Source organism: Sphaeramia orbicularis, chromosome 13 (assembly GCF_902148855.1).
Source record: "Sphaeramia orbicularis chromosome 13, fSphaOr1.1, whole genome shotgun sequence".
Lineage (NCBI taxonomy): Eukaryota > Metazoa > Chordata > Actinopteri > Kurtiformes > Apogonidae > Sphaeramia > Sphaeramia orbicularis.
Window position 1 is genome coordinate 12403963 of NC_043969.1, and position 13390 is coordinate 12417352.

The 13390-nt window shown below is 32.6% G+C and overlaps 1 protein-coding gene across 1 annotated transcript in view; it reads left to right on the top strand.

Annotated features, from left to right (window-relative positions):
- Positions 1–1098: 1098 nt before the first annotated feature.
- Positions 1099–13390, top strand: part of LOC115431862 (myb-like protein D) — a 34406-nt gene continuing 22114 nt past the window's right edge. The window contains exons 1-3 of the mRNA XM_030152535.1: positions 1099–1157; positions 1434–1842; positions 2788–3009. Coding sequence (XP_030008395.1) covers positions 1099–1157; positions 1434–1842; positions 2788–3009 — 690 coding nt within the window. The remainder of the gene's footprint in view (positions 1158–1433; positions 1843–2787; positions 3010–13390) is intronic.

Genomic DNA, 13390 nt, shown 5'->3' on the forward strand with positions numbered 1-13390 from the left:
GGGATAATGTCAAAAAAATTTTCATAGTTTGTTTTTAATTATTTTACACTTTGTTCTATTTCATCAACTTGCGTCGTAAATAAAAAAATACCAATTGACAATTATTGAGCATTTGCAAATGCTCAATAATTGTCAATTTTTTTAACCCTATGAATGCTGTGTTTGTAATGTAAACAAACCTTTTTTTTATGCAAAAAGAGGATCTTAACCCTCCGGTATCCTGTCCAGCAAGGCCCTTACTAAGCACCAAGTGTGCCATTTTCGCACACTTGTGGAATAATGTCAAAAAACATTTCATACAGTTTGTTTTTAATTCTTTTTCTCTTTTACACTTTTTTCTATTTTATCAACTTGAGCCGTAAATAAAAATACCAAATACTCAATAATTGTCACATTTTTTAACCCTTTAAATGCTGTGTTTGTAATGTAAACAAACCATTTTTTTGGATGCAAAAAACACAAAAAATTATTATTTTTTCCAATATACTACATAAAAAGTGGATCATATATTATTTGATTTTTTCATCCTGGCATATGTCAATGATTAACTCCAACATCGGTTAATTCGCATTATTATTTTTGACGCTAGGTCAAATGTTCAAAAATACTAGCATCTGTCACCAAGTGTGTATAAAATGCACACCTATAAATGAAACTATTAAATATTATATATTGATTTATTTTTCCGCTCTAATTTGATTTTATTTTTGTAAATCAAGGTCAGCTCTAATCATACATATCAAATGGAAGAAATAGTGCGTTTTAAGCACACTTGGGAGACAGATGCTAGTCTTGTAATTTTCTTTTGTTTACAATGTGCACATTTTAGTTGGTGGCCAGAATTTTAAAGATCATGCAAAAATGAACAACTTTTGAATTCCAACCTTATTTAAATTGTGAAAAATAATATGAAGTTTTTTAAAATGAAGTGCAAAGTGTGCCTAAAAGGCACACCTGGATACCGGAGGGTTAATTTGCTTTGTTTTGTTTTATTTAGTTTCTTTGCATGTTCGAAATAAATACATAAATATAAATAAATAAGACCATCCTCCTGTTTCAATTAAGCATTTAGAGCCAGGCACTTCCAAGGCAAGGAACATGTTTAGTGTGCCTAAAAGGCGCACCTGGATACCAGAGGGTTATTTTTCCCCTTCTGTGTAAGGAACCAAATATAGTAATTTCATTAACCTTAAAACAACAATACAAATTTTTGAAAAAATTCACAAAAGTATTAAAGTCTTATTATGTCCTCCAATAACACACAAAGGTTGAAATGTTGAATTTCAGAGTATTTCTATTTGTTTCCTATAAAGGGTTAAGTGCTAACCTTCAGTACTTCCTCCACCTCTGTTGCACACAGTGTTCTTCTCTGCTTCTTCACTAATCTGGACAGTTTACATTGTAGTGTTAAATCAATGGATAACTTCTCAAAGTGGCGTGCAGAATAACAACGTGCAGTGGACTGGGCAGAGTTTAGAATCAGGACAGGAGATCTGCCCGGCTGGCAACAACAACGACGACAACAACGACGACAACAACAACGACAATGACAACAACAACAACGACAACAACAACAACAACAACGACGACGACGACAACAACAACTACAACAACAACGACAACAACAATCACAACTATGATGACAACAACAACGACAACAATAACAACAATGACAACAACGACAACAACAACGACAACAACAACAACGACAACAACAACTACAACAACTACAACGACAACAACAATCACAACTATGATGACAACAACAACGACAACAATAACAACAACGACAACAACGACAACAACAACGACAACAACAACAACGACAACAACAACTACAACAACTACAACGACAACAACAATGACAACTACGATGACAACAACAACGACAACAATAACAACAACGACAACAACAAAAATGACAACGACAACAACAACGACAACAATAACAACAACGACAACAACAATGACAACGACAACAACAATGACAACAATGACAACAACAACAACGACAACAACATCAACAACAATGACAACGACAACGACGACAACAACGACAACAACGACGACAACAACAATCACAACTATGATGACAACAACAACGACAACAATAACAACAATGACAACAACGACAACAACAACGACAACAACAACGACAACAACAACAACGACAACAACAACGACAACAACAACTACAACAACAACGACAACAACAATGACAACTACGATGACAACGACAACAATAACAACAACGACAACAACAAAAATGACAACGACAACAACAACGACAACAATAACAACAACGACAACAACAATGACAACAACAACAATGACAACAACAACAATGACAACAACGACAACAACAACGACAACAACATCAACAACAATGACAACAACAACAACAACGACAACAACAACAATGACAACAATGACAACAACAACAACAACGACAACAACATCAACAACAATATCAACAACAATGACAACGACAACGACGACAACAACGACAACAACGACGACAACAACAATAACAACGACAACAACAACAACAACAACAACGACAACAACAACGACGACAACAACAACAACAACGACGACGACGACAACAACAACTACAACAACAACGACAACAACAATCACAACTATGATGACAACAACAACGACAACAATAACAACAATGACAACAACGACAACAACAACGACAACAACAACAACGACAACAACAACTACAACAACTACAATGACAACAACAATGACAACTACGATGACAACAACAACGACAACAATAACAACAACGACAACAACAAAAATGACAACGACAACAACAACGACAACAATAACAACGACAACAACAATGACAACAACAACAATGACAACAACGACAACAACAACGACAACAACATCAACAACAATGACGACAACAACAACAACGACAACAACAACAATGACAACAACAACAACGACAACAACATCAACAACAATGACAACGACAACGACGACAACAACGACAACAACGACGACAACAACAATAACAACGACAACAACAACGACAACAACAACAATGACAACAACAACAACAACGACAACAACAACGACAACGACGACAACAACAATAACAACGACAACAACAACGACAACAATAACAACGACAATGACAACGACGACGACAACAACAACAAAATCCCACTTACCGTCGGAGGAAAAAGACAGCTGACTAATGACAGGAGTACAGCACAGACAGATAAACACAGAGCTGTTCTACACTGACAACTGATGAACACATGCTTTTACACATACCTCAGATCACACACACACACACACACACACACACACTGGATAGTAAAGCTGGTTTCCTCAGAAGAGCGAAAAAGTAAAGCCTCTTAGGTTGTTCTATTCGGCTGAACAACATTAACACCGACCCCAACAGGACAGAGCGGTGCAGTTGACATGAATTTGGTCTGAAGTCAGAGACAGACGGTGAAACCTGCAGGTTTTACGATGACAACATGTCCATCTATTTCAGAAGGAGGGTTTTGGGAGAAGTGGTTTGTTTTACTTAATGAAAAGCACAGAAAGCTTAGGTGTTCCCGAACGATCCCAGTGTTAAAAACAGAAGGTGAGCAGGAATCTCTGGGGAGAGGAGACCGGCGGCTGATCTCTGTTAGTCAGCCCCGACGCTTCACACTTTATCTGACATCCTACTACACACACACACACACACACACACACACACACACGTATGAAATACATCAAAAGAACACTTTGTCTGTGTGTATTATATCATCGCTGGCTCCCATATAGACCGTCTCTTTCCCCAAGTCAAGCCTGCTCCTGTATTTCAGTGGAAAATATATAAGAACTAGAAAAGCACCTGGAGAGCGCAGACTTCAGCCAAAGTGGATCAGCCCCCCCCCCCCCTCATCACCACCAAAATTTAACCATTAGTTCCTTGTCCCACAGAGGTTGCGTTAACCTAAAATATTCCATCATTGACAGATTTTTTTTTTTAAATAACGGAAAATTCTGAAGGCCGTCCGTCATTTTGACAGATTAACCCAGGGGTGTCAAACATGCGGCCCGGGGACCTGTTGATTGATCTTAAGTGGGCCGGACCAGTAAAACAATAGCATAATAACCTCTAAATGATGACGACTCCAAATTTTTCTCTCTGTTTTAGTGCAATCAAAATGAAATTATGAAAATATGTACAATATGTGCAAACTATTCAAACAAAAATGATGCGAATAACCTGAAAAAACCTGAAATTTCTTGAGAAAAATAACTGCAATTTTAACAATATTACACCTCAACTTACCGTTTATACATACATATTACAGATTGGACCTACAAAGGCACAAAATATTTAATAACAGGAAGAATATTGCTAAAATTTCACTTCCAAAATTTCAGGTTTTTAACATTTTATTGTTGAAGGACCATTTGTAAATGTTAATATTTTCATCATTTAATGTAAGTTTTTACACTTAAAACAAAGAAAAATTTGGAGTTGTCCTTACATATTTATAGATGTAATGTAATATTAGGTTTTTCACATTAAACTAAGAAAATTTGGAGTCATTATTTACAGGTTATTATGCTATTATTTTAGTTGAGATCACATTGGTCTGTATGTGGAACCTGAACAAAAACCACTTCGACATCCTTGATTGTTAATATCTTCAGTGTAATTTTTGTACTTTACAAATTCATCCCAGGGGCCGGATTGGACCCTTTGGCGGGCCTCATTTGGCCCTGTTGAGCCGCATTATGTAATAAATTCCCATTATGTAATAAAAGTTCAAAATGTAATAAGAATGTCACGTCATCTTGTAATAAAGCCGCATTATGTAATAAACTGACGCATTTTGTAATAAACTACCTCAATGCATTATGTAGTACATTTTTTCACATTATGTAGTAAGTTATTACAATTTGAGAAATTTATTACAAAATGCACTTGACACATTTTTATTTTCAGGAAAATGTAATGTGCTAAATTAATCTTTAAACTGTGTGGTTAAAGTTCTGATTACCTGTAGCTCCTGTGACTAATTTCCTCTAAATTGCGCTGAAATTATATTAATTTAGATTGTTATTACATCATGAACCATGTTATTACATTATTTTTTGATAAAATGTCTACAGATAACACACCAATTAAAAGTGGCTTATAGAATTATGTGAGTCGTAATATCACATTGGTTTATCAGCCAGCAGCAACTACAGCTGCTGCATCATTGAGATGTTTTTGAACGTTAAATACTACTAAATATATCTCACTATCATTAAAAAATTTTTAAAAATCTGAAATGACGGATAATAATGTTATGATGGAATTTTTACAACCTGTCCATCAAAATGACAGACAATAAAAATGTCTACTGCAACCTCTGCTGTGCCAGTATCAACATGTCCTGAAAATTTCATCAAAATTCACCCACACACCCCCGGATCACCACCAAAATTTAATAATGTCTTCCTTGTGCCAGTATCAACATTTCCTGAAAATTTCATGAAAATACGTCCATAACTTTTTGAGTTATCTTGCCAACAGACAAACAAACAAACATACACACAAAGCAAAGTGATCACAATACCTCCTGGCAGAGGTAATAATAATAATAATAATAATAATAATAATAATAATAATAATAATAATAATAATAATAATAATAATAATAATAATAACAACAACAACAACAACAACAACAATAACAACAACAACAACAACAACAACAACAACAACAATAATAATAATAATAGCTTTATGTATATAGCACCTTTAAAAAAATGAAGTTTCCAAAGTGCTTTGACAGACAAAGCAGAAGCAGCAGCAGAATACAAGATGCAAGCAAAGACATTAAAACAGAAAACAACCCAATAAAATAGATATGTACAGCAAACACGAAAAATAGGTCACTTCGAATAAATTGAGAGAATCGAGGTAAAGAGGGCAGGGATAGCGTAACATGATGTTGTCAAATCAATGCCAAAATGAAGGAGTGAGATAAAACAACATCATGTATGAGAATATAAATTAATAACTTAGTGGAGCTTTGCCACATATGTGTTGATAATATGTAGTTTAAATATGGATATATGAATATATTATTACTATATAGGACAATATAGAATATTATCTGTATTTACATTACATATGTATATGTGTTTTTTTTGTTTTGTTTTTTGTTTTGTTTTGTTTTGTTTTGTTTTGTTTTGTTGTTTTGTTTTGTTTTGTTATTAATATCTGGTAATATCTGGTAGGATAAGTAAATGGCTATTGTCACATTAGCGTATATAAGAAAAAGGATGTGGGATATTATTATTATTATTATTATTATTATATTCATATAAAATAATAATTGCTTATAGTAGGGATGTAACGGTATGAAAATTTCATATCACTGTTATTGTGACCAAAATTATCACGGTTATCATTATTACCGTGGTATTGTTGAAACTGTACTCAAAATGTTCAAAAAGTACTAAGACACACACTGAAATAATTTAACCTAGTTGTATTAAAAATAAATAAATAAATAGATAGATAGATAGATAGATAGATAGATAGATAGATAGATAGATAGATAGATAGATAGATAGATAGATAGATAGATAGATAGATAGATAGATAGATAGATAGATAGATAGATAGATAAAATAAAATAAAATAAAATAAAATAAAATAAAATAATAGGCACAATGTACCTTCTGTTGCAGAAACGTTCAAATATTAACCCTTAGTGGTCTGAACCTATTTTGGCTGTTTTTCAGTCCTTTTGATTTTGCCTTTATATACTATATAAACAAATGTTTACTATACCCATGTTTGGGATCTGTTTTTTTCAGCACAACTTCATCTATATCATCTGTCTATTATTTTTTTTCACTTTAACCTACTATAAAAACATAAACGGACAAAAAAAACACGAAAAAATATAAAATCCGATTTGAAAATGTATATAATTTATTGCATAAATAACACACACATGTTTAACGAACCTTTTCAAAAAACTTTAAAAGTGAATATTGGTTCCAAATATTAGGTATATGAAATTAAAATTGTAATAAATTAAAACTATACTCAAATATTTGACATAAAAGCAGATGTTTACATAGGTGTTTTTTCCCCTAAAAGTGCGGTAATCAAACATGGTTATCATGATAATTAGAATTTAAACGGTAATACTAACCGTCTGCAATTTTATGCATTTTATTTATCGTTATCCCTACTATATAGTGATCATAAAGCATAGAAATTGGGGGTAGGAGTACATAAGTTTGTACTTCTTCCTACTTCTTTTCGAGCATGTATAATTTCATTTCACTTGTATTATTATTATTATTATTATTATTATTATTATTATTATTATTATTATAACTATTATTTTTTTTTGTTATTGTTTGTTTTGCTTATCAATCATTTATGTGCCAGTACTTATATTTTGTTGGTTGATTTTTGTTTTGATTTCACTGTCTACATGTTTGAAATAAAGATTTTATTCATTCATTCATTCATAATAACCAAACAAGACAAAATTAAAAATAAAAAAAAATTAAAAAAAAAGGGACAAACATCACATAAAGGCAAGTCTATAAAAATGTGTTTTAAAAGATGTAACTGATTCCACAAGCCTTACCTCCTCAGGCAGGAATATACCCATCTAGTATCTACTGCTGTCTAATACCCCCCCCCGCCCCCCCCCATACAACACAAGGCTAACACAGCGTCGGTAACAAGGCTAATATCGCTGGGTTGTGATGTAAGGAGAACTGCTAACAACCTTATCCAAACAACAAACAGTGAACAACAAGGTCACCACACTCAGACACACACTGCCTCAAACACTCCTGACTCATTCATTATTTCTTCAACATCCTCTTTTTTTTTCCTTCATTAGGCTTCTCAGTGTTTACCGGCTTATAACCTCATTCTGCTGCGGAAAATCTTCTGACACCAAAACAAACACAGCCGCTGTTCCCTATATTTTAACGACTAATGTTACATCTATCACTGAGCCTGTTTACATGAGCAGAAAAGTCCGATACCTGGGAGTAATCGGATAATTGTAGTCATCAGATCTGACGCATTTACACGCACTTAAGAAATGCGATAATCGAAAAAAAAAAAAAAACTGGTTTAGACGCTGCTGTCCATTATTGGATTTCTTTCGGAGTATGTACGTATAATGTGTGCTGGTCCCTAAAATCAGGACACGGGGGCTAAAAATTCAAAGATGTAGACTAATGTTATGAAGCAAGTTTGGAAACACTTTGGGTCTATTAAAAAAAAAAAATTACTGAGATAAAATAGAAACTATTTTTCAGATTAAACACATTTTTATATTATTTTAATATTTTTTAAATACAAAAATCTGCATGTAAGATAGAAAAAAGGACACAAAAATTATGCGCTACTATTTTTATCAAATATCTTTTTATTCTCTCACAGGTACATTCTACACTGGAAATTTGCCCAAGTAAAATTTACTCAAATTGAAGAAAATTTTACTCTACTCCGATAACATGTAGTCCCTCCCTAAAAAGAATAAAAGGTACTCTTTGGTTAGAGCTCTCCAAACTCAATATAGAGCAAAAATTACTCAAAATACAGCCAAATTTACTCAATACAAGGCCAAATTTACTCAAAATAGAGCCAAATTTATTCAATATAAGGCCAAATTTACTCAAAATAGAGCTAAATTTATTCAATATAAGGCTAAATTTACTCAAAATAGAGACAAATTTATTCAATATAAGGCAAAATTTACACAAAATAGAGCCAAATTTACTCAGTATAAGGCCAAATTTACTCAAAATAGAGCCAAATTTACTCAGCATAAGGCAAAATTTACTCAAAACAGAGCCAAATTTACTCAATATAGAGCAAAATGTACTCAAAATAGAGCTAAATTTACTCAATATAAAGCAAAATTTACTCAGAATAGTCAAATTTACTCAGTATAAGGCAAAATTTACTCAAAATACAGCCAAATTTACTCAATGTAAAGCAAAAATTACTCACAATAGAGCCAAATTTATTCAATTTAAGGACAAATTTACTCAAAATAGAGCAAAATTTATTCAATATAAGGCAAAATTTACTCAAAATAGAGCTAAATTTATTCAATATAAGGCAAAATTTATTCAAAATAGAGACAAATTTATTCAGTATAAGGCCAAATTTACTCAAAATAGAGCCAAATTTATTCAATATAAGGTAAAATTTACACAAAATAGAGCCAAAGTTACTCAGTATAAGGCCAAATTTAGTCAAAATAGAGCCAAATTTACTCAGTATAAGGCAAAATTTACTCAAAACAGAGCCAAATTTACTCAATATAAGGCAAAATGTACTCAAAATAGAGCTAAATTTACTCAATATAAAGCAAAATTTACTCAAAATAGAGTCAAATTTACTCAGTATAAGGCAAAATTTACTCAGAATACCACCAAATTTACACAATATAAGGCAAAATTTACTCAAAATACAGCCAAATTTACTCAATGTAAAGCAAAAATTACTCAAAATAGAGCCAAATTTACTCAATTTAAGGCCAAATTTACTCAAAATAGAGCAAAATTTATTCAATATAAGGCAAAATTTACTCAAAATCAGCTAAATTTATTCAATATAATGCAAAATTTACTCAAAATAGAGACACATTTATTCAGTATAAGGCCAAATTTACTCAAAATAGAGCCAAATTTATTCAATATAAGGTAAAATTTACACAAAATAGAGCCAAAGTTACTCAGTATAAGGCCAAATTTAGTCAAAATAGAGCCAAATTTACTCAGTATAAGGCAAAATTTACTCAAAACAGAGCCAAATTTACTCAATATAAGGCAAAATGTACTCAAAATAGAGCTAAATTTACTCAATATAAAGCAAAATTTACTCAAAATAGAGTCAAATTTACTCAGTATAAGGCAAAATTTACTCAGAATACCACCAAATTTACACAATATAAGGCAAAATTTACTCAAAATACAGCCAAATTTACTCAATGTAAAGCAAAAATTACTCAAAATAGAGCCAAATTTACTCAATTTAAGGCCAAATTTACTCAAAATAGAGCAAAATTTATTCAATATAAGGCAAAATTTACTCAAAATCAGCTAAATTTATTCAATATAATGCAAAATTTACTCAAAATAGAGACAAATTTATTCAGTATAAGGCCAAATTTACTCAAAATAGAGCCAAATTTATTCAGTATAAGGCAAAATTTACACAAAATACAGCCAAATTTACTCAGTATAAGGCCAAATTTACTCAATATCAGGCAAAATTTACTCAAAAAAGTGCTAAATTTACTCAGTATAAAGCAAACTTTACTCAATTCAATTGTTTGGATAGTTTGTAAACGTAAATATTTTCATAATTTAATGTTTTTGAGTTTTTTGTTTTGTTTCTTTTGCACTAAAACAAAGTGAAAAAATAGGAGTTGTCATTATTTAGGAGTTATTATGCTATTATTTTTTTGGTCCAACCCACTTGAGGTTATATTGGGCTGAATGTGGCCCCTGAACTACAATGAGTTTGACACCCATGATATACAGGGGTTGGACAAAATAATGGAAACACCTTCTATGATGCCACAATGTTAGGTGTTTCTATTATTTTGTCCAACCCCTGTACATCAACATATCAGATTATCCTGTTTACATGATCACTCAAATAATCTGACAACTAAAGAAATCAGATAATGATCGGAGTATTGGTGTGCATATATGAGTAGATGTCTTTGCAGATGAAGAACTCAACTACTAACAACAAACACAAGTATAAAAAAAATAGTCAGTGGGCAAAGACAGCATGTGCACTATGTTAAATACGTAGAAGGGGAAGAAAACAGATGGATTGTAATTTCTTTTTACTGCATTATTTTGCGAGACAATGCGCTCTCCATTTCCTGCTCTTCAACAGTCACATGAAATGATTGCATCATTCTGTGAAATCGTTCAGTCTGTTCACATTAATCCTCCCATTCCAGCAGCAGAGAACATTTGCCACATTTGCCGAAAGCTGTTAACAATTTGTGGCCTAAACAGTTGGTGATGGTCCCGACGTCAGTGTCTTTTAAAGAAATCAAACCAGAATAGCAAATCACCTCTCAGTGATGCCATGTGTTCGTTAATAATTCAGTTTTCTAAAGGTGCAGGGAAAAGACGAATAAAACATAAAATATGCATGTGGAAGTTAAGCTGGTCTCACCGCATGGTTGAAACAAGCTAATTAATATCAGATACAGATGAAAGAAATGTCACAGCGCTAAACTGGTTTTTAACCCTTAAAGACCCAAACATCCACCTGTGACCAAAAATAATCTACTGATCTAAACTATTTAATACTTATTGATCCACTAATCCTATCAATACATGTAAATAATTGGTATAAAATACAGTTTGTCGTCTTTTCATGGTCACCAGATATGACCCATCTGGACGTTTAGAGGCTCTGTAGTTACCGTGGAAGCACCGTCATCTTCTACAGCATTGATTCACCAGTAAAACCCATGGAGTTTAATCAATGGGTACGGTTACATGATGTTTTTTAAATCCGATTTATTTTTCCCGAAGAAATTAATCCAGAACTAAAGTACTTTCTCTTCTGTTTACATGGAAATGTTAAACCCGAATAAAAGTTTACACGAGAAACGCTATTCGGTTCTCGCAGCCCTTCTGTTAGCTTAGCTTAGCATAGTCACTGCATTTCCATGGTCACACATAGCCAATTTTTTAAAGGCGATTTGTCGTCTTTTGTAAGTGATTTTGTGAAATCCGATTCTCCCTAATTATTTCTTTAGATCTGCGACTTACTGCACTCATACAATCTTGGGACTGTTGTGTTGACGGAAGTTGGAAAATCTTTTTGTTGGAAGGGATGCATACACTAAATTAGCTTTGCTTTACCGTTTTAGCTTTGCATTAGTTTTTATTACCCAAGATTTTATTAGTGCAGTAAGTCACATGGCCATGATTTGAGCCTCAATTTGTGATCATATTGACCCCACCGGACTAAAGGAATGATTAGGGAGAACTGAATTTCACAAAATCACTCATAAAATACTACAAATCACCTATAAAAGCCTAGCTACTTCTGACCATAGGAATGAAGCCATTTTGCTAAGCTAGGCTAAGCTAAGCTAACGCAAAGGCTGCGAGAACAAGGCAATCGGTGCACTGCAGTGCAAACTGATTTGCCCACTTATCGAACTCATTAGTGCATGACAAATGAATGAATAAAAACAAGTGGTGAACTCTTCCTTCAGTAATCAAACTAATCAAACTTCTTTTTTTTTTTGACTGATTGAGCACTATTTTATTCAATTATAATCAATAAGAAGTGGTGTCAGTCACAACAAACCCCACCCCTCATACATATTGTAACTTATTTTGGCATCGATCCAGCTGATGTGATCGTGTCTATGCATGTGCTGATGTCAGCATATCAATTGCCTCTATATTTGTGCCAAGTTTGAAGTAAATTGAAACAAAATTGATGTTTTTTAACAGACATTTGATATTCCACCAATTATAAGTAAATGGGAGAAGGAAAAAAGAGTTTAAAAATTCATTTAAAAAAATTTGAACTTTGACCCACTCTTCCCAAAATGTAACCACATCTTTTCTGGGTCAATGGCAATCTATAAACCCAATTTGGTATGAATTCAAACAATAGTTTTGCTGCTACAGACATTTGAAATTTTGCCCATTATGAAAAAAGATTTTAACTCTGTAAAGTCTTAACTATTTAATCATTGACAGAAAATTCTATTTTTTTAACATGGAGCCTGTATTGGTCCTTCTTAACAACTCAAAAATGTGTTTTTCAAATATCAATTTCCATGTATGAGTTTCAATTTTGTATCATATTTGATACATTGGGTCTCAATGCTCAAATATTATGTTTGAGCAAATAAAAATATAATAAAACACAAACATGTCTAACAAGGTAATTCCTTTTCAAAATTGGCAAAGTTCTGCCTCCTTCCTCATTAATGACCGTCTTGTAGTGTCACTGGAAAGGCCTCTGGTGAATGAAGTCTTCCCCCTGGTGGATTATCTGTGTATTGTATGTATCTAATTATATACATCAGGTTTTTCAAGAAAAAAATATCACACTTTCATATAGAAGGCTTCCAAACTCATGTATCAAATATGATACGTTTGGTGTTATAAGGTTAAAAATTTAAAAAAAAAAAAAAAAAAAAAAAAAAAGTGAACTTCGACCTACTTTTCCCAAAATGTAATGAGATCTGTTCTGGGTCACTGGTAATCCATTAAACCAGTCTGGTATGAATTCAACCAATATATTTGCTGCTATAGTGTTGACAAACAAACAAACTGAAACAAAAATAATACCCCTTGTCTCCCCTTCAGG